This window comes from Vicugna pacos, chromosome 12, assembly GCF_048564905.1.
Source record: "Vicugna pacos chromosome 12, VicPac4, whole genome shotgun sequence".
NCBI classification, from domain to species: Eukaryota; Metazoa; Chordata; class Mammalia; order Artiodactyla; family Camelidae; genus Vicugna; species Vicugna pacos.
Genome location: NC_132998.1, coordinates 8000053 through 8022746, shown reverse-complemented (window position 1 = coordinate 8022746; position 22694 = coordinate 8000053). Strand labels below are relative to the sequence as shown.

General features: G+C 41.1%; 2 protein-coding genes across 6 annotated transcripts in view; one reads left to right on the top strand and one right to left on the bottom strand.

Moving 5' to 3' along the window:
- The window catches only part of LOC102526535 (mitochondrial inner membrane protease ATP23 homolog), a 272864-nt gene that overhangs the window by 120900 nt on the left and 129270 nt on the right, over positions 1–22694 (bottom strand). The window lies entirely within an intron of this gene.
- LOC140700411 (17-beta-hydroxysteroid dehydrogenase type 6-like) lies at positions 11653–22107 on the top strand. Its single transcript, XM_072973904.1, has 4 exons — positions 11653–11965; positions 15946–16204; positions 19398–19561; positions 21890–22107. The coding sequence occupies exons 1-4, from the start codon at positions 11653–11655 to the stop codon at positions 22105–22107; spliced, it is 954 nt and encodes a 317-aa protein (XP_072830005.1).

Below are 22694 nucleotides of genomic sequence, written 5' to 3'. Positions count from 1 at the left end.
TCGTACGGGCCGCCCCCTGTTCCCACTAGGCCCGCCCACTACTTCCCACCGCCCACCCCCTGTTCTCACAAGGAAATAATGTGACAATAAGGAGAAGGATCAGATTGTACTGAATCATTATTATTTCAGTTTTGAAAAGTTGAGGTTGAGTTACTGCTGTGATACTCTCTAAGCTCTCCATGCTTTTCTTTCATAGCTTCATGATAGTGTATAATTACATATTTATTTGTGAGACTACACAATGTCTGTTTTCCCCACTAAAACTGTAAGTTCTAAGATTTCAACTATCATGTGTACTTTACTCATCTCTAATATCTCTAGTAACGAGTACTGGACTTAACACATAGTAAGCGGCCTATGTTTATGGAATGAATGGATGAATTCGGGTGGAAGGTGTCCAGCAGGCAGTTGGATACGAGGAGCTAGTCGTCAGGAGAGATCGTGACTGAAGGAAGAGATTTCAAGTTATCACCACTCAGATTAGAGTTGAAGCTGATGATGACTGAGGTCCCCAAACAAAGAGCGTGTGTACAGTGAGAAGAGAAGAAGGGCCAGGATAGACATCTTCAGGATACTGATTTTAAAAATTGGGTAGGGGGAGAGGACATAGCTCAAGTGGTGGAGTGCATGATTAGCACGCACGAGGCCCCTGGTTCAATCCCCAGTACCTCCTCTAAATTAAATAAACAAACCTAATTACCTCCCTCCCCTCCCAAAAAAGAAAATAACTTTTAAAAACTTGAGTAGAGGAAGAGAAGCCAGCAAAGGACAATGAGAATGAATAGGAATAGAAGCGGGAGAACTAGGAGAGAGTTTCACAGGAGCCCCGAGAAGAGTTATGAAAGGGTGCTGAAGGATTCTGATGTCAATTCCAACGTTGGGTATGGGTGTGTTTCCTCACACATCCATACCAGTTCTTTGTACACCAGCTGGAGGTCTTATCTACCCAGAGATAGTGTCAGAGCCCACAGGTTAAGGGTTCAGTCCCAGAAGCCTCCCCTTCTCGCTTCAGAAGCCAGTTGTAAGCCCAGGTTGTTACCTGTGCTTCTGACTGACTGGCTATAAATCAAAGGTTCCCACGACCCCCTCCTTGGGTTTGCCTAATTGGCTAGAGTGGACTAGGACACGAAGCAGCTGCAGCTCTTTTGAAAAGGTGTCTGACAGCATTAAGGCTGAGAGTCCCAGTTTGCAAAGGCTGGTCTCAGGTTGGCAGTCTAAGTGTGGGTTCTGCTTCTCTGCTCCCTGACTCCAGCAGAGGCTCCAACTCGGAGGATGGGGGCTGAAGGGCAGGTGCAACGCCTTGGCTGGCTAGGGCAGCTCTTTCCTTTCTTTTGCTTTTTAATTTGGCTATATCAGATATGATTCTCCAGCTGAGCAAGGATGACCCTGGTGAGAACTGCCAACTTAGCACAAGGGAGGGGAGCAGCCTGGACTCTGACCACAAGAGGAAGGTGTTGTGAAAGCGGTGTGGAAGGTGGGGCTGGGAAGCATGGGGGGAAAAGAAGGGGATGCTGCCCGGTGGGGATTCATGAAGTCCTCTTCAGTTTCCAGGACTGGATTCTTCCCGAGCAAATGAATCTGTGTGTGTTTGTGTGTGTGTGTTTGGTTGGGGATAAGATCTGTTCAGAGAGAGGTCTTGATTATGGTTTTCAATTTTCTTAAAAGATCCTTCAACTTTGATTCCTGAAAGAAATTTCATCACCATTGTTTTCTCTCTCTCTCTCTTTTTTTTTTTTTTTTTGATCTTTACTCTTTGGAGTTTGGGAAAGTACTGCATAGAAGTTGGGGGTGATTTTATATTTACAAATAGGACCTCCTTGGTATGCTCTGTGAACTGAGATTCTTGACAGTGGGGAAAATTAGCTCTTTCATGGTTAATGCTGAGAGCTGTGGGGTAAGTTTGTGAAAATTTGGGTATGCAAATGGGGCCTTATGTAATTCAGCCATGAAAATTGTGTTGCTGAAATTCTATGGTCCAGTTTGGGTCCCGCCCTAACCCTACCCCCATCTCCCACTGTGAACAAGGTCCTTGCAGTGGGAATGGTGATTTTTTTTCTTTCTTTCTTTTTTTATTTTGGTCTTAACCCACGTGACCAGTAAGCAACGGTTTAAATAGTCCCGTTATTCCCTCTCACCTGTAACATTATAATCCTGTGGAGAACAGAGAAGTAAAATTCCAAAGGCAGTTAAACAAGAAGTATTTGAAATCTGACAGATATTCCCAAACAAGAATTCCTCAGGTAACATTTTTCCTTTCTCTATGTTGAATGTTATATACTGATATGACATGAAGTGAGATATAGATGCATATCTCAATGCCAGTACAAAGCATCCGCTTCCAGAATATTTGCTAATTTTTCATTTTTTGTCACTTGGCAGAGGGATTGAGTGAGGCAGCTTTTGGGATAAGGCTGAGATTGGAGAATCTGTTAAGTTTTAATTCTTGGACAAGTGTAGCATCTTCCAAAAGAGTTTCAGGTTACCTGAAGTAAATGACACATATACAATAAGATTATTGAAATGCAAATGCAATATAAAAAGAAATAGAAAAATCAAAGTGATGTAAGAGGAGAGAGAAGAAAAAAAGTTGTTTCGAGGACTAAGAGAATTACTATGATTGAAAACTAAATTTGGTCTTGAACTTCTAAGATAATATGAAAAACTAGATAGTTTCAAAATAATCCATAGTATACTATTTACTTAGAAAAGACAAACTCTTTCCTAGTACTAAATGCATGACTGGATTTATATAGATGCACAGTGTTCTTGGTAAGAATTTTACAGCAAATAAATTCAGAAGGGATTTTCCTCACACTGTTTCTTTTCTTCTTTTTTAATCAGAGAGGTACTTTAATTTTTCTGATTTGAGTTGAAAACATGCAGATCATAGGTGGACAGTTCAATGCATTTTCACAAAGTTAGCACTTCTGTACAGCCACATCTGTCAAGTAATACAACATTACCAGCACCACAGACAACCCACTAATACCTTACTCATTGGTTAAGCCCTACCTCCTTCCCAAAGACAACCAGCAGTCTGACTTGTAGCAACACAGATTAGTTTTGTCTCTTTAAAGCTTTGTGTAGATGAAATCACATAGTATGCGTTCTTTTGTATCCAGTAGTCTGTTTGTGAGATTCATTTGTGTAATTGTGTGTAGCTGTAGTTTGTTCATTTCTGTCACTGTGTAGCATTCGTTGTATGAACATATCTCAACTATCTTATCCATTCTACTGTTGGTGTACGTCTCAGTCGTTTCCAGCTTTTGGCGATTACAAGCAATGCTGCCGCAAATACGTCTTATGGTACCCATGTGCGTATCTGTGGTGGTTATATACCTAGAGTGAAATCTCTGAGTATAGAAAAGGTGGATCTTTATCTTTGGTGGATAAGGACCGACAATTTTTGCCTCCAAATTGATTGCGTCAACTCACTTTCAGTACTAATGTTTGTTGTTCCATATTCTTGCCAACAACAGACACTGTCAGCCTTTTTCAGTTTAAACATTATGGTGGGTGCATAATAGCATCTAACTGTGATAAACAATTGTTGGCTTAAGTATGTCAACTGAAAGAAAAGCACGGAATGTAAGAGCTGTGAGTTGAGTTTATTCAAGACCCTACTGAGGGCTATAGCCTGGGAGGCAGCCTCTCAGGCAGCTCTGAGGAACTGCTCCAAAGAGGTAGAGAGAGAAGCCAGTACATATGTGATTTTGGCTAGAGAGTGTGTGGAGTCAAGCATACATCTCAGTAAAAGGTTACTACTAGTCATGAGGATCAGGTATCTCAGGTAATGATTTTACTGCTTTTCTATGTATCGGAAAATGCGACAATACATGTTCATTAAATTTTTTTCCCTTAGATATCTCTAACTATCTAAGGTGTCTGTTTTTCCAAAGCGCAGAGATGCCTTATCCCATTTTCCTCCTGAATTCCTTTCAGGATGTGCTGTTGGCCAGCGACTGCAGGGGTTAATGACTTGATCCCTGTAGAACTGGCCCATGGGCAACATTCTTTCTTTTACAAGTAACACCTAGTTTGTATGCCCAGTGTGAGAACAAAGAATGTCACAGCTGATCAGTCCATGAATCCATCTGCTGTTTGTAGACTCACTCTTAGGATCAGTGACTAGACTGACTGAAGCTTATACACAAGCCCAGGTCTGAAGATTTAAAAGAAGGGAATAAAAGCTATTCCTTACTTTGCCAAGCACTGTATTACAGAGAGAGAGGTCCTCTGCTTGAAACTGAAGAAGTCAGGGTGAGCTAGCACAGACCAGTGCAGTGATGAAAGGCACACAGACATGATTAAGGATGTTGCAATACCTGCAGTTACACATATGGGGAAAAAATGGTGGCTGAATGCACCAGATAGCGTGAGTTCCCTTGGTGAAATTTTCCTTCTGTTAAAGCCTGGAGGAAGAGGTAGGGCTCAGGGATTACAGACCTAGAATGGCTATAATAAAACCACCACCACCAAAATAATACTAATATCTAACAATTATGTAGTGCTTTACATGTGTTAACTCACCTAACTCTCCCCCCAGATCACGGAAGTGTCCTTTCCCTATGCTGAAGATGAGCATACAGGGACAGAGAGGTTAATTCACTTGCCTAAGGCCATACAACTAGTATATGGTAAAGGCAGGATTTGAACCCGGGTAATCGGGCCTTAGAATCCATTTTCATGATTCTGTGTTATCACAAGATCAGGCTGTTGGGGGCAGAGGAAGTCATGCAGAGAGAGTCTTGGAAAGGAAGAAAAGGCAGAGTAGGCAGGTACCTAGGCAGGTAGTCTCACTGGTATCATAAGTTTCCAAAGAAAAAAAAGACAAAAGCGTTCTGACAAATGGAATACATTCTGCACTGCTGCTGAAGAGGAACATCACAGAAGCCTGCAACACCTCCAGGTTTGGATGTGAGAGTCTTTGGCACACGTTAAGCACAATGGCTGGAGGAGTAAGCCCAGGTTAGCAGAGAGCCTCACACTAAGGATTGACCGTCTCCCTAGGATTTTCCCTTGGTTTTCCCTTTTTCCCCCCACACCTGTGCCAGGTTTTTATGGTTGCTCTGCAGAGGGACAGATGACATGGTATCATGGTTAGTTTCTATTGGGTTTCCTGGTTGTGGAGAAAACAGTCATGGGTAGTAGTCAGTACCGACATTTCTAATATTCACACCAGTGGCTTGGGACCCTGTGTTTGCCGCAGGTTCCAAGGTATCCAGAGAGGACAATTCATGGGGCCCCAAACCTTCCTGTTTCCGCCCTGGGGCCCTGTCACTCTCCACCACCGGGGCTGGTGAGGATGGGATCTGGAGACTGATGATGCGGAGGGAGGGACAAAGAAGGGAGAACCTGGTGGGTGCTTAGGCAGATTAAGCCATCTGTCCTTCCTTCTGGAGCTCCTGGACACCTTCTACTTCCTCACACTTTTTTTTTTCTTTTTTCTTCCCCTACCTTACTCTTCTTTTCCCCCATGCTTACATTGCCCCATCCACAAAAATCAATGATCTTCCCTTGGAGAAGCGCTCACTCTGCTAAGTGGGGAGAGCAGAAAGGGAATCTCAGGCTGGCAGATGGCCAGATGACCTCGATAGTTCCTTGCAGATAGTCTCAGGATGAAGTCTCCAAGACGGAATGGGCCAATGACTTCCCTGTTGGTGAAGAAAAGGCTCAAGGGTAACACCTACAGAGACATGTTTGGATTTGAGCACCTTCAGCCCAAGAAGGTGGCTCAGTGAAGATGCCTGCTAAGCAGAGCCCAGCCCTCAGTAGTACCCACTTCCCTGAAGCTCCTCCCAGCCTTTCCCTTCCTTTCTCCTAATCTCCTTCAGGTTGTTCTAGTTGTTCTGCCTGGAGACTGATGACACAGGTGTATTTTTCCCCCCATCCTTGCAAATATTTATTATGTCCTGTCTTTTTGATAACAGCTAATACTAACCGGCCTAAAGTGATATCCATTGTGGTTTTGACTTGCATTTCCCTTATGACTAGTGATGTTGAGCATCTTTCCATCTACCCGCTGGCCATTTACATGTCTTCTTCAGGAAAATCTCTATTCAGATTCTCTGTCCATTTTTCTCTGGATTTTATTAGGGTTTTTGTTGTTGTTGTTGTTTTGGTTTTTTTTTTTTTTGCTATTAAGTTGTAAGAGTTCCTTATATATTTTGGATATTGACTCTTTATCACATACATGGTTTTCAAATATTTTTTCTCATTCTATAGGTTGCCTTTCCATTTTATTGTTTCATTTGTTGTGCAGAAGCTTTTTAGTTTGATGTAGTCCCACTTATTTTTGCATTTGTTACTTTTGCTCTTAATAGTATATCCAAAAATTTGTTGCCAAGACCAATGCCATAGGGAAGTTTTCCCTAGGCTTTCTTTTAGGAGTTTTACAGTTTCAGTTGTTACATTTAAGTCTTTAATCCATTTTGAATTAATTTCTGTGAGTGGTGAAAACGGTCCAGTTTCCTTCTTTTGCATGTGAACATTCCAACATTTATTGAAAAGATTATTCTTACCCATTGAGTATTCTTGGCTCCTTTATCAAATATTGCTTTGAGCACTTATGTGTCAGTCTGTTTCTGGGCTTTTGATTCTGTTGCATTGGTCCGTGTGTCTGTTTTTAATGCCAGTACCATACTGCTTTGATTACGATAGCTTTGTAGTATAGTTTAAATTCAGGAAGTGCGATGCCTCCAGCCTTATTCTTCTTTCTCAGAATTGCGTTGTTGTTCAGGGTGGTTCCATAAGGATTTTAGGGTTGTTTTTTCTATTTCTGTGGAAAATGGCATTGGAGTTTTGATAGGGATTGTATTAGATCTATAGATGGCTTTATTATGTTGAAATCTGCTCATTCTATACCCAATTTCTTGCAAGTTTTTGTCCTAAAAGGGTGTTGAATTTTGTCAAATGCTTTTTCTGCATCTTTTGAGATGATCATATGATTTTTATCTGTCCTTCTATTAATGTGCTGCATCACATTTCTTGACACATAAGAATGTATACTGAACCATCCTGTATCTCAGGGATTTGAAACTGGGAATTATTCTAGGACTCCCTCATCTAATCACTGAGTCTGAGGGCACCTGCCTTTTGTATATTTCAAATTCTTCCCTTCTTCTCATACCTGTTGTTATGCTGAACTGTTTTACATCCTCCATATTTTTACTCAGATGTGGCTTTCTCGGTGAGGCCTTCTCTGATCACCCTATTTAATGCTGCAAACTATCTCCTCTTCAGCCCTCCTGATCCCCCTTACTCTGCTCTTTTTCTTTTGTCCAAAGTGTACACCCTCTTCTAACATTTATTATGTCTATTTTATTTAAAAGCTTTATTGAGATATAATTTACACATACACTTCACTCATTTAAAGTATACAATTCAGTAGATCTTAACATATTCACAGACTTGTGTAACCATCACCACAATCAATTTTAGAACATTTGCGTTACCCCCAAACAATTTCCTTACACTTTAGCAGTAACCCTCCCTAATTTCCCCCAACCCTGATTTCCCTAGTCAGTCAGTCACCTACTTTCTGTCTCTATAGATTTGCCTATTTTAGAAAGTTGATATAAGCTGATTCATACAATATATGGTCTTTTGTAACTGAGCATGTTGGCAAGGTTCCAAAGCAACTATACCACTTTACCTTCCCACCAGCAGTGTAACACAGTGCCTACCACATGGGGGTGCTCACAAATGTTCACTGAATGCATGAATGACAAAATGCAGGACACAGTCCACATTCTTCAGCATGCCATCCAAGGGCTTTCCTGATCAGGCCCTTACCTGTCTTTCTAGCGTTGCCTCTTGCGACTCCGTGGCCTATGTTTCCTTATAAACCTGTGCGCCATCTCGCATCCTGCTCCTTCTGCCTGGGCTGTGCTCCCCTTCACCCTGTTCAGGCTGTTGAACTTCTGTTCACCTCTAATGCGACCTTTTCCATGACACCTTAGTCAAAAATAAGCACCTTCTCTTGTTGTCCTTTCCACATTAAAAAAAATTTTTTTTTAATTTTCGGGGGGAGGTAATTACATTTATTTTATTTATTTAAATGGAGGTAATGGGGATTTAATCCAGGACCTCATGCATGCTAGGCATGCACTCGACCAATGAGCTATACCCTCCGCCCTTCCACATTTTAAAAATAATTTTTTTAAATTATTGTGCGTTTTTTTAATTTAAGTATAGTTAGTTACAATGTGTCAATTTCTGGTGTACAGCACAATGTCCCAGGCATCCATATTCATACATATATTTGTTTTCATATTCTTTTTCATTAAACATTATTACAAGGTATTATAAATAGTTCCCTGTGCTGCACAGAAGAAATACGGTTTTTTATCTATTTTCTTAAATATTTTTTGTTGAGTTGTAGTCATTTTACACTGTTGTGTCAAATTCTGTTTGTATATCCCCCACTAGTTCTGTGAGCTCCTTAACGGTAGGCACTGGGTTCTACTTATCTTTGTACTCGCAGCGCTGACCCAGGACTTGGTCCACGGTTGTAATTAATAAATATTGGATTCATTGGACAAGCACAGGAAATAGCAAGAGCAAAGCTCCAAAGGTCGAAATGTGCTGGCAGGTGTGAGAAATGGCGAGTTTCCCAACTTGACTGCAAGCGGACATTTGTGAGTGGACTGCAGGTGGAGGGCCTAGAGTTACCTGGTCAGTTTGCCCTTTGGTGGACAGTGGGGACTGCTGGAGGGAATGGCCTGACTAAGACTGGGCCCGAGAAACATTAATCCAGCAGTTGTGTGCAGAATGAGTGGGAGGTGAGGGGACCATGTAGGAGGCTTTAGGCCAGGAGAGCAGAGTGAAGGTGAAAATCAAGCTAGAACATAAGGAAGGGCGGAGATGTGAGACAGAATATTAATGAATCTGCAGGGTTTGGAATGTGCCTGAAAATGAAGAATGAGGAAGATGGAGATGCTAAAAACTAGTCAAAGGCTTTTGTCCCCAGGTACCAGCGGAATGGTCAGGTTGAATAAGCACAGTCTTAGCTTACATTTGCTTCTGTGTGTCTTTGTGAAGTTAGACACTTTCTAAACATCTTTGGAAAAGTAAAAGATTTGTAAAAACACTTACTATGTATTATATTGTTGTTGCTACTTTCAAGAAAAAGAAAAAGAATGCAGGGCGTAAGAGTGACATATGGGGGGAGGGTACAGCTCAAGTGGTGGAACACATGCGCCGCACGCACGAGGTCGTGGATTCAATCCCCAGTGCTTCCATTAAAAATAAATAAACCTAATTACCCCCCCCCAAAAATCAGTGACATTTAACTATAGCCCATCAATTGGGCAAAGTAGCCTTATGTGCTGAATATGTGTTACTAACAGGCTCTTTCAGAAGTGGTCATTATCCAATTTAGTTATATGCTGGACCAAAGCCCCGAAGTAGGTACTTCGTCCGTTGCAAAGATGAATCAGTCACAGAACTGCCCCAGGGGTACCAGCCCAGTTGGAGTGATGACTTACACAGGAGCGGTTTGAGTATATTGTTATGGGAGAGCAGATCTACTGCTGATAATTCAGAGAAGGCTTTATATGGAGGAACTGTGATTTGCTGAGCTTTGCAGGATCGGTAGTATGTGACATGCGTAGATGAGCAAGAAGGGCATTACAGGCAAAGGTATAGTGAGAGCACAGATCTGGAGCACGAAAAGAGCAGCGCACGAATAAATGGAGAGCAGGAATCTCCTCGGTGTGCATGGAACACAGGCTGTGTGAGTGGGAGCAGCGGGAGACAAGGCTGAGGCCCAGTCATGGATTTAGATGACTTAGATTTTACTGAGTAGGTTGAATGCTTTTCAGGTACAGACATCATACCAAGTGCTACACAAGTGTTATCTCCCTTTACTGCCATTTGATTGTGCTTTAGATCCCAAGTTATATTTACTTCTCACTAGGAAACTTCTCAGATCTCCCTAGACTGGCTTGGAAGCCTCTCCTGAGTGCTCCAGCAGCATCCTTCCCTTACTTCAGTTAGTCAGCTGTCCATATCCACGGGTTCTGCACCTGCAGACTCAACCAACTGTGGATCAAAGATATTAGGAAAAAATTCCGGAAAAGCAAAACTTGAATTTGCTGCAGGCCAGCAACTACTTACATAGCATTTACATTGTATTTGCAGTTATTTACAGAGCGTTTACATTGCATTAGGTATTATAAGTAATCTAGAGGTGATTTAAAGTATATGGGAGGATGTGCATAAGTTAAATGCAACTGCTATGCCATTTTACACAAGGGACTTGAACACCCTCAGATTTTGGTATCTGCGAAGGGTCCTGGAACCAGTTCCCTGTGGATACCAACGGACGACTGTATACCGCATTGTTTTCTTGCCAGTCTTTACACTTAAGACTGTGAGTTCAGTGAAAATGGAACCTTGTTTTGTTCACTGTCACATATCAGTGCCTAACATTGTGTCTGGCTCATAGTAGTTGCTGAACTGACGTCTGCCGAATGAGAATGATGACTCAGTGGAGCCTGAACAGACGAATGTTATTTCTCAAAGGGATGAGAGCTGGGAAAGAAGGAACTGTACATAGAATTGTGTACCAAGGCATGAAAAGCCTGTAGTGTGTAGGGTACTGGTCGGTGTGTGTTATGACTGAAGAGTAGGGTGTAAAAGAAGTGTGGTCAAAGAGAAGGCTAAGGGGGAAGTCAAGGGCCAGAGCACTGGGAAGGCCGTAAAGCCAAGCTAAGGCAGGCACTGTGTGGGCCTTATGATGTCCTAGTGGGCCCAAGCCCGCCTTTGACCTCTACCTATAACTTTACGAATCATGTATTAGTTCAGCCAACAACTGTAGATTGCCCCAAAGTGGTAGATGTTTCTCCAGAACTACATACAGACAGGTAGGCATCTCTGGACACCCAGCACTCATCTCTGAACAATGCAACTGATTGGTCTATATTTATAAACTATCTCTCACCGAAATTGTGGGTCTCTTAACTAATCTCTTTGCCTTCACCACACCCCTGTTTAATCTTTCCTCCTTCCCCACTGTGAGGCAGAGCTTTCTAAAGCTAAGTCTGGCCATCTTACTCCTGCATTTAATACCTTCTAGTAGCACGCCCTCGTGGCCTGCAAGACAGCATCCTGATGCCTTAGTGCAGCCCACGGGCCCCTCCTGGCCCGACTCTTCCCTACCTTACCTTCCACTTCTTCCTCTGTGTGCTCTCTGCCTCACCGTGCTGAGCTGCATGTCGGTATCAGCAAGTTTCATGTTGCCCACCACTCCACTCACATGCACATTATTGCTGCCTGGAGTGTCCTTTCATCCTTGTCCATTTTTTGAACTCAACTATCTTGTAGGAAGTAGCTCCAAAATCACCGCCTCTGTGGAGCTGTTTCTAACTCTGCAGGCAGTGGGTCACTGGCCCTCTTCTGCAGCCTCATTAGACTGTGTGTACACTTTTGTTGGCACCTATCACAAGGCAGTGCATTTATTTGGTTACTTCCCTGACTCCCTCCCTGGACTGTGACTAGAGGGTTGGACTAAATATTAGTTAATAAAGAGTCCCAGCACCTCGTGCAATGCCTGGCACATAGTAAATACTCAATACTGGTTAGAGAAAAAAGGAAGGAATAAAATAAAACTGTTCTTTTTCTTTTGAAAGGGAAGGAGATCTTCTCACCATGTGGCTGTACCTGGCGGCCCTGGTGGGCCTGTTCTACCTCCTACGCTGGTACCGGGAGAGGCAGGTGGTGAGCCACCTCCGGGACAAGTACGTCTTCATCACGGGCTGTGACTCGGGCTTCGGGAACCTGCTGGCCAGGCAGCTGGACCTGCGAGGACTCAGGGTGCTGGCTGCGTGTCTGACGGAGAAGGGGGCCCAGAAGCTGAAGGGCCAGACGTCAGATAGGGTGGAGACGGTGATCCTGGATGTCACCAACACACACAGCATCGCTGCGGCCACCCAGTGGGTGAAAGAGCGTGTGGGGGACAGAGGTATAGAGAATTATTTTCTTCTTTCATTACTTAGGCATGAAGATGTTAAAGTTATATATATATATATATATATATATATATATATATATATATATATATATATATCTCAAATATATAATGTGTATATATATACTATATCACATATTTTAGATATATATAAAATCTCAAAAGAAGAGCTTAAATGCTGTCTTTGTCATTTGAAGGACAGTCTTGATCTTCTGTGCTGTTTCATTTTCTTAACAATTTCACGTCGAAAAATGAACCCAATGGATTTGATGCTATTATCCCACCTTGCAACTGGAATGTTTACAACCACAATTCTTTGCTTGAAGAATTTTCAAAGTGTTGTTTAGAAATCAATTCTTCTTCCCTTGGCTGCCATCTAAAATATAGACATTCACTAAAGTCAGCCTTTGGTCCTCTTCTTTTTTAAAAAAAAGTTTTTATTTTATATTTTTTCTAATTAGTAAACTGCATTTCCTAGAGTGGTTCCTAGAGTACATATTTCCCATATACAGCCCTCACCTTATAGTTTCTCCTATTATTAACGTCTTGCATTGGCGTGCCACATTTATTATATTTGATGACTCAATATTGCTGCATCATCATTAACTGAAGTCTGTAGTTTACATTAGGATCCACACTGTGTTACACAGTTCTATGGGTTTTGCCAAATAGAAATTATTGCATATCTACCATTAATAGCATAATGTAGAATAATTTCACTGCCTTAAAAATCCTCTGTGAGCCATCTAGTCATCTCTTCCTCCGTCACCAGCTTCCCCCAAACCTGGAAACTCCTCAGCTTTTTATTGTTTCCATAGTTTTGTTTTTTACCAGATGTCATATACTTGGAATCATGCTGTGTAAGGCCTTTTGGACTGCCTTCTTTCATTTAACAATATGCATTTAAGGTCCCTCCATGTCTTTCTGTAGCTTAACAGCTCATTTCTTTTTATTGCTCAATAATATTCTATTGTAGTTACCACAGTTTATTTCTTCATTCACATATTGAAGGATATCTTGGTTGTTTTCAATTTTTGGCAATTATGAGAAATCCTCTTTTCTAAGTTGCATTTTCTTTGGATATTATCCAAATCCTCTTTAACCTCTTTCTTGTACCTCCCCCTTGTTTTATGATTTAATACATCTTATTAATTGGACCTCCTAAATGTCTATTCAACCTAGGAGTTGCAAACTGGCAATAAAATTGTTTTGCTTGGGTTGCAGAATGTTTAATTTTTTTTTAATGTACTTTAAATATGAAAATTCATTTTAAACTATTACTCCCACCTGAGCTCGTTCTTGACTCCCCCAGGCAGAACCAGGAGTTACAGGTAGTCACAGCCTCTGTGCTGTGCTGTTCGGAGCAGTTTATTTCTACAGTGTTGTTGTTGTCATTATTTTCCCATCAGTTAGAGCGTGTGCTCCCTGAGGACACAGACCTCTCTTACCCATTGCTATAACTCCAGTTTCTGACATCTTGCCTGGTACATGTTACGGGCTCAACCAACGCTGAATGGACCCCACCTACCTACAGTTTTAACCATTACCTTTACGCCCTTGATTTCTATGTTATTTCTTGTTCTTCACACCTGAACTCCCAACTGCTTGCTGGCTTTCTCATCTGCAAATTCTGCTGGAACCTCAAATTCATAAAATCTAAAGGAGGACTCTGTCTTTTTATCTTCTCTTCACCACACCTGCTTTTCTCCTTGGCCCTTCTCTCAGGGGAGTATGCTACCATCCCTTCACTGACAAAGATTGTTGCCTCAGAGCCTTTTTCTGACTTTACACTTTCAAACTTTTTATATCTCCATATTTTATATGAGTCTTTTGTAAATAGCATACAGCTAGATATACAAAGTAATTCAGCTGGACAGTTTTTGCCTTTTTGACGAGAACATTGCATTCATCTACACTTACTTAATGATTGGTATGTTTGAATTATTTCTATCATCTTATTTTGTGCTTATTTGTCCTATTTTTTCTGTTTCTTTCCCTCTTGTGAATTGACTGGATTTTTATTACACATTTTCCATTACTAAATTGAAAGTAACATATTCTATTCCTATGTACTTAGTGGTTCCTCTAGAAATTTTAACTGAATCTTTACTCTACCAATTGTCATTTTATTATTTTTTTCTCCTGATTAATCTAAGGCCTTCAGAACACTTTGAACTTCAATCACCTCCTCTGACATACATGCTATTGCTAGTATGTATTTTAGTTCTGTTTTTTGGCCCTACAATATACGATGTTTAGATTTATTCCCTACTTACTGTTTTCTGTCTTCATCATTCCTTCTTGAATGTTTCATCTAAAACTACTTTCCTCCTGACTAAGTATATTCTTTAGAATTTAGAAGATGTTAGGGGTAAAACTTCTCTTTTTCTTTTTCTTCCTTTCCTTTCATTTTCTTTTTTTTCTCCTTTTTCTTCTCCTCCTCCTCCTCCTTCTTCTTCTTGTTTTTTTACATTTCTTAAAATGTCCTTACCTTCATGCCTAGATAAGCATTTGTAAGTTTACAGTTATTTTCTCAGCCCACTGGAGATCCCATTCCACTGTCCCCTGGTTTCTGTTGTTACTATTGATAAGTCAGCTGTCAGCCTGTTTCACCTTTTGTAAATCTGTCTTTTCTTTCTGACTATTTAAGGATATTCTTTTCCTTTGGTCTTACTAAGGCTTTGTTTTAGTCTGTCTAGATGTGAATTTCTTTATTTATACTGCTTGGGGTTTCTTTGGCTTTTGGATTCTATGGGTTAGTGTGTTTTGTCGAGTCTGGAAAATTCTCATCTGTTGTGACTTCAGATATTGCCTTTATTCCATTTTCCCTCTTTTTTCTTCCTGAATCTGATTAGATACATGGTAGATGTTTTTAATTTGTTCTTGTGTCTCTTTTCTTTCGCTCTTTTCCATCTCTTTTTTCTTTGGACTGTATTCTAAATGTCTCCTTTTTTCTATGTTGCAGCTCACTATTTTCTCTTTTCTGCTCTTTCTGTCTGCTATTAATCCGTCCACTGAATGTCAGCTATTATAACTTTTATTTCTAGAACTTCTATTTGGTTCATTCTAAATCTTCTTGATCAATTTGATAGTATTTTGTCTTGATTAATATTTTCAATTCCTTTTATTTAAAACTCACATTTAGCAAACATATTTTACTTTATGTGTCTTATAAATTTTGGTATCTAAAGTCCTTGTGAGCCTTTCTCTGTTGCCTATGGTTTCTGCTTTTTTTTGCCTGTGATGCTTTGTTAACCTTGCGTATGTAGTGACTGATGACAATGAACTGCTATTTTTCTTAGTAACTCTCTCAGTGATTCTTCAAGGCCTGACGTAAAGATTCCTTCAGAGAGGATCTACATTTGCTTCCATCAGGTGCCAGGGGGCACTTGGCCACCTTAAACTTAGTTCTTGTCTTGAAGTTTTTTGTTTTTTGCCTTTTCGGCCTCTCAGTGTGAATTCAGCCACAAACTCTTATGAGGGATGACCTGTGGTTATGATTCCTCAGGGCCAATTCTCCCAACACCAGAGTTCAAGACAGGCAGTTATACTTTCAGTCCTTTGGAAGGACTTTCTATCTCACCCTTATGTGACAGTGTAGCCAGTTAGCATCCCAGTTTAATGAAGAAAGTGTCTTTCATTAGATTCCCTACCTTAGGTGGGCCCTGGACTTCATACCTTCTTAATGTGTATGTTTTTTGAGGCTATAGGTACTGAACTTCAATTTCACACTGGTTGGCAAATTTTCTTGAATCAAAAAGCTAGCATCAGTGTTCTGTTTACCTTCCCTGGATTCCTACCTTGTTTTAGTTTTTAGCCTGACCTTTCTATACTTTCTTACTGATAGATGTGTTTAAGAAGATTGAAAAATTATATTTTGTCTAGCATTTTGTTTTCAGCAGGAAGAATGATCAAGGTAGAAGTCTCTCATTTTTGTCTGAAACTAAACTCCTGCTTTGCCTTTATTGTTTTAGGACTTTGGGGTCTGGTCAACAACGCAGGCACTTTTCACTCATTTGGCTACACTGACTGGCTGAAGATTGACGCCTGCATGAGTACCCTCCAAGTCAACCTCATTGGTTTGATAGAGGTGACCTTGAGCATGCTTCCCTTGGTGAAGAGAGCGCAGGGGAGGATCGTCAATGTCTCCAGCATTCTGGGAAGGCTTGCTTTCTTTGGAACAGTCTACTGTTGCTCCAAATATGGAGTGGAAGCCTTTTCAGATGTCCTGAGGTAACACTCTTAAGTTAAAACAGAAGCAACGACTGAGCACTTAAACATGTCTCCGATACCATGCTCGTCACTTTCACCTACGTTATCTTATTTCATCACCCTCAAAATCCGATCTGTAGATATTGTTACTGGTCTATTTCACACAGGAAAGTGAGCCTCAGATTTTAGTATCTTTATCAACGTTCACCTGCCACAATCAGGAGTTGGTAGACCTGTGTTTTGTCTGCAGTCTTTGTCTCGTGTAACCACATCACACTTTAATTCAAGATTTACCCTTGATACAATTTCATTTCTGAAGAGAGGATGACTGTCTTCTTTCCTCCACTTGTCTTTGTTTCTTCATGGCGACTCTTTCTGGTGCTTATCTGCTTCCAACTAACTTATTCCTTTGCTTTACTTTTTGTATCTTTTCTTTATCTAACAGCTTCTTTTCTATCTTATAACTTCAGTTTGCCACAACCCTTAATGGCTGTGCCTCTACCTCCTGGATCTTTTTTAATACATCATTTCAGGTTCATGTCTATCAGCTGCTTTTTTTTTTTTGTATTTCCCTTGATATTTCAATTTCTGAGAGAGAGAATCCTGTTAGCTGAGTTCATTCTTTTGTGTATGCCAGGTGACACCACATCACGTGATTTATTTTGCACTTATTATGTGTCAGGCACTGTTGTGAGTACTTTGCATCTATTAAATCATTTAATTTTCATAGCAACCCAGTGAGGAAGGAATTATTTTTATCCTTATTGTACATCTAGGGAAACCAAGGTACAGAGGTTCAGTAATTTCTCATAGCCATATAGGTATTAACAGGCAGAGTCACTGTCCAGGCCTGGGAGGGACGCCCCTCCCATCAAGCACCCTTCCCGATCTAGTCAGCTGTAGACATTAGGGTGCTGCACAAACTACCCTTTAGCAGCGGCTGACCTTAGGGCAATTCCATTTGGAAACGAGCTGTAAATATTACAGGCACCACGTATAAACTTCCTATGGCTGCCATAGTAAATTACCAGAAGTAATTTATCTATGGTGTATGGTGTCTTAAAACACCACATATTTATTCTCTCGAGCTCTGGACGCTAGAAGTCTGAAGTCAGTATCATTTGCACAATGTCAGTTGTTGTCAGGGCCGTGTTCCTTCTGAGGGCTCTCGGACAGAATTCGTTGCCTGCCTCTTCCAGCTTCTGGTGGCCGCCAGCATTCCTTGGCTTGTGGCCGCAACACTCTAATCTCTGCCTCTGTGATCACATTGTCTTCTCTTCCTCTGCTGGCCTTCAAATCTACCTCTGCCTGTCTTATAAAGATAGTTGTGATTGCATTCAAGGCATGCCCAGATAATCTAGCGCAATCTCCCTATCTCAGGATCCTTAACTCAGTCACACTTGCAAAGTCTTTGCCACCTACAGTAACAAATATTTACAGGTTCCAGGTATTAAGACCTGATATCTTTGGGAGCCATTATTTACCACCACATACCATGATTGGTATGTATCAATTACAATGTGCAAAGTACATTATCTGCTTAGGAAGGGAGTAGGGAAATAACCGAGGACACTGCACAAGTTGTTACTATGTGGCAGGCACCTTGCCTGGCTTCCTGTCTGCCCGACATCCTGTCCACCTCCACAGGGCTTCTCCCTGCTGATTTACCACCACTCATGACTCTTGGACTCCTTGACTCATTCCCAGACCAAGAGCAAAGATATGCTCTTCCAGCATTCAAATCACTAATTCCTTTACAAAGTTCCAATTTGCCTTAATTGTGCTAGGGATCAACAGAAACAGGAAGTTTTGTCCCACATCTGAGTTGGAGTTTGACAGGGGATGGAGATGTTGTGATGTGCTGGGAATCTGTGAGCAAGCTGCAAGGGGAAGGGAATGTAGAGGGCAGAAGCGCCCCTGGCTTGCACAGCCCCTCCCCTTCCCCAGCACACTCAAGCACCTGGAGAATCATTTTCTGAAGCTCTAAATTGGAGGGTTTTATGTTTTGGTTCAATGAGGGAGGATTCTCCTTTGGAACGGGGGTTTTTTACTTTTGGCATGCCTCACAGCCACCTGGAGGGCTTGTTCAAACAGACTGTTGGTTCTCATCTGGAGAGTTTTTGATTTGGACTGGGGCTCAATAATGTGCGTCTCTAACAAGCCCCCAGATGCTAATACCGTTGTCCTGGGTCTACACTCTGAGAACCATTCATTGCTTTAGAGGGTCATGATGCTTTCTTTGTGTTTTACATTCTTACGGACCATTATTCCAAACATTTCTCTTTGACATCAGCTTGGGCTCATCTTCCCTAGCAAGGCTGCTTGAACTTCTAGTTTAGGGAGCCTCATCACTTTCCCTGGAGTGCCTACAGTATGCGTCTAACATGGTGCACAAGATCATCTTACTTCACTTGGCAAAAGCGGCACTTAGCACAGTGCCTGGGACATGCACAACCTCTGATAAGTATTTTTGGAACTGTTTTTTGAACTGCCTTGAATATTCTGGAATGACCAATGACTTGTAATTTTAAGGCCCACATCCTATTCCATTAATGGTCTCTTGCAGTCTTTGAATACACTGTAATTTTTCACAGCCCCCTGCTTCTCTGTGTGCAGTTTCCATTGCCTGATATTCCACTCCTCCTCTTTCTTCGTGGGGAAAGTCCTTCCTTATTCTTCAAGGCTCAACTGAAACATTTTGTCTTCCCTGAAGCCTGCTCTGCCTCCCTCAGAAAGTCTGCATCCCCTGCTCTACTTATGTAGCCCTCTGAATACCTCTCCTTTAGACTTCTTTTGAATTATATTGCAATTATTTGCTTACTTGTTAGACGCACTCACTCACTGTGAGCTTTTTGAGGTGGGGAGCAGAGTCTTAATTTACTGAGATTGTGCATGTAGCACAGTAGATACCATGAAAATGCTAATTTTCATTATTATTCCTTATATTCTTCATGTTTCCAGTGTCTAGCATATGGTAGGTACTTAATAACTCTGTTAGAAGAGTGGATGTGTTGAGAACTGTTGAATGGTTCTGGTAGTTTGTATAATCATGTCCCGGCTGTTGCATCTAGGGATGTTTAAAATTTCTTTTTTTCCTCTCCTTAAAATATTCAGTAAATGTGCTTTTCATGACTATGTTTTGTTTCCTCCCTGAGAACACTGAAATTATGGTATCTTCCAATCAGAGGCGTTAACTTCAGGGTTTTTTCCCTAGGCGTGAGCTTCAGCATTTTGGGGTGAAAGTCAGCATAGTTGAACCTGGCTACTTCAGAACAGAAATGACAGATCTGCAGAAGGCCTCAGAGATAGTGAAGCAAGTCTGGAAAGAAGTCCCTCCTCATATCAAGGAGACCTACGGACAGAAGTTTTTTGATGCCTGTGAGTTTTTCTTTTGAGGAGATCATGGAAAGTCTCGCATGAGAAGGGCAAAGAGGGTTGGTGGGGATTGATTGGCAGATCCTCTGAGAATAAAGCTCCTTAAACAGAGCCTTCCCAAGATAGGAGGGGCTCAGAAATGCCCACTGCCCTCATGGTTGACTTGGTGATGGCTGCTGCGGCTGGGGAAGAGACTATACAGGCAGCCTAGGGCCAGGGCCTGCCCTGCCTTGTCACCTGTGGGCCTGGCCGCCTAGCACAGGGAGGTATTACACGGTTAGAGGCATGGAGTCTCTGGGTCTTGAGAGGGATGTGCCTCTTCATTGTTTTGCCAGACTGGTATGGGAGGCCTGCTCAGGGAAAGCGCAGCCTGCAGTATCACCTACCCTTTTGGTAGCAGGGCCTGGCCACAAACTCCATGTCTCATTGTGAGGGGGCAGAGGGTGTATGTAGGTGGGCAGAGGTAAGTGAGTGGGGACCAGATTTGCAGGGCCCTGTTGACCATTCCCAGAGGCTGGACCTCATGTGCAGGCCACAGCAGGCTTGTAAGAGTGAGATGGTTCAATTTTGTGTAAGAATATCATTCTGATGACCTGGAGGAGGAGGCAGTTTTGGGGGTGGATGGAAGGCAATCTTCCTAGTAGAAGTAAGTCATGCACACTGGTGTGGGGCACCTTCCTGGGGGAAGGGATGCTTTTTTTCCCACACAAAGAAGTCAGCAGCTTGCCAAGGCCAAAGGGAGCAGCTCTCCTTTCCATTTCACAAAAAGGCCGTGGGGTGGGTAGCAGTAGCCCTGTCCCTGGCCTTGGACGATGTCTTAGTACAGAGGAAAGGTGAAGGGCAATGCGCAGACAGATTTCCGACCTACAACCCTGTCTTCTGGGTTCATCAGGCCTAAGAGGGTCACCACCAACAGGGGGAGGGAAATTGGATCAAGGAAAGTCTGACAAAAAACTGTGTGAGCTTCTCAGAACTCGAGCTAGGGAACTATGGTTCCTACCATGCCAGGAGGCCAGTCATTGTTCTAAGCTCCTCCCCATCTAAAGTTTTAAACTAAGAGGGAATTTGTTTCCCCTTATGGGTACATATAGTTTACAACAGAAATCAAAGCAAAATAGAATTTACTAAGAAGTGACTATATGTAAGAGGAGGGATGTATTTATTTCATGATTTAAAAGGAGTTGACATTATTCATTTATTTGTCAATGGATCAGAATAATCTAGGTCAGTAGGTCAGTACTGTCCAATAGCTATCTAAGAGTCATATATATAATAAATTTTCTAATAGCTACTTTTAAAAAGAGGAAAAGAAACAGGTAAAATTAATTGTAATAATACATTTCATTTAAAACCAATATACCCCCAAATACTGCCATTTCTACATTTATTACCAATATAAACATTATTAATAAGATATTTAACATATTTTTTCCCGTTAGTCTTTGAAAATTGGTATGTGTTTTACACTTACAGCACACCTCAACTTGGATGCCAAACTTTCCCAGGACATACTTCATCTATATTTAGATTCATACAATTTATAGTTGCCAGCAGCATTATTTCATAATAGCCCCAAAGTGGAAACAGCTCAAATGTTCATTAAATTTTGAATGGGTGAACAAAGTGTGGTATAGCCGTACAATGGGATATTACTCGGCAATAAAAAGAAATGAAGTACTGATATATGCTGAAACATGGATGAACCTTGAGAACAGTTTGCTCTGTGAAAGAAGCCAGTCACAAAAGACCACAATGTATGATTCTATTTCTATGAACTGTCCATAAAAGGCAATCCATAGAGACAGAAAATAGATTAGCAGTTGCCTAGAGCTGGGTGGGTTGGCAGGAAATGGGAGTGACTATTCATGGGTACAGGGTTTCCTTTGGGGATGATGAAAATGCTCTCTAGTTTGTGGTGATGGCTGCAAAACTCTGATTATACTTAAAGTCATTGACTTGCACACTATAAATGGATGATTTTTATGATGTATGAATTATGTCTCAATAGAGACGTCAAAAAATTTCCAGTTGAAAAAGTAGATTAACATACCTACATTATTCCAAAGATACTTAAAAGTATTCCAATAACAAAATGGAGTTTTAAAATTAAAATTAATTAAAATTTAAAGGTTCAATTTTCAGTCATAGTAGTTGTATTTTACGTGCTCAACACCTCCACATGTCTAGTGACTGTTATATTGGGAAGTACGGGTCTGATCGGCCTAATGCTTGTGGAAATTACATATAGTTAGACTTCTGTGGCTGAGTGCAATAGGATCTTAAAATATAAGGAATAAAATTGCTGACCACAATTTATCTTTTTGTATACAGATTTTGAGAACGTGAAAAGCAGTCTGTTGCAAAGTAGCACAAACCTGAACCTGGTCACTGACTGCATGGAACACGCTCTGACATCTGTGCATCCCCGCACTCGATATTCTGCTGGCTGGGATGCTCAATTTTTCTTCATCCCTCTATCTTATTTACCTACATCACTGGCAGACTACATATTGACTAGATCTTGGCCCAAACCAGCCCAGGCAGTCTAAAGAAAACTTGCTTTGTGGCTCTTGAAATGAAGAAGGCAAAAATCTGAAATTGAGTGTTAGTGTTCCAGTAATCCTTACTTAAAATCTATATTTTCGGCAACAATAAGCTTTATTGCCTAAACTCATTTATCTGGCATCATCAGAGAAACAGCATGTTTATATTCCAGATATTCAAAGTTTATTCCTTATAGGTGATGAATCTTTACTATTTTAAACAGTTTTTGATGACAATATTTTCAAAATGCATCATTCTTCCTTGTCTTATTAAACAGAGTGACTAAAAACAATTTAATTTGTTTTGATACTGTTTCTTTATGTAAATTAATAGCTGTTCATGATGTGAGGAACTATTGCTCAGGGACCATTAAGAAGTATGTGGGTCTCTTTATCTTTACTTGAAATGGGTGTACTTGGTAATTTTTTTAAATATTTAATTTTGTTTTCTCCTCTCTATTTGCCAGCTGTTTTTGAATATATTTCTTCTTAACTTGAAAAGAATTGTCTTCCAAGGCAATAGAAATAAGAGCAAAGATAAACCAAATGGTATCTAATCAAACGTACACACTTTTGCATAGCCAAGGAGCCAT

Excerpts from the sequence above, each read along its gene's own strand:
- LOC140700411 (XM_072973904.1), top strand. The coding sequence starts at position 11,653 with ATGTGGCTGTACCTGGCGGCCCTGGTGGGCCTGTTCTACCTCCTACGC. Across the intron at positions 11,966-15,945 it reads AGAGCGTGTGGGGGACAGAG|GACTTTGGGGTCTGGTCAAC; the intron begins GTATAGAGAATT and ends TTATTGTTTTAG. Across the intron at positions 19,562-21,889 it reads ACAGAAGTTTTTTGATGCCT|ATTTTGAGAACGTGAAAAGC; the intron begins GTGAGTTTTTCT and ends TTTTGTATACAG.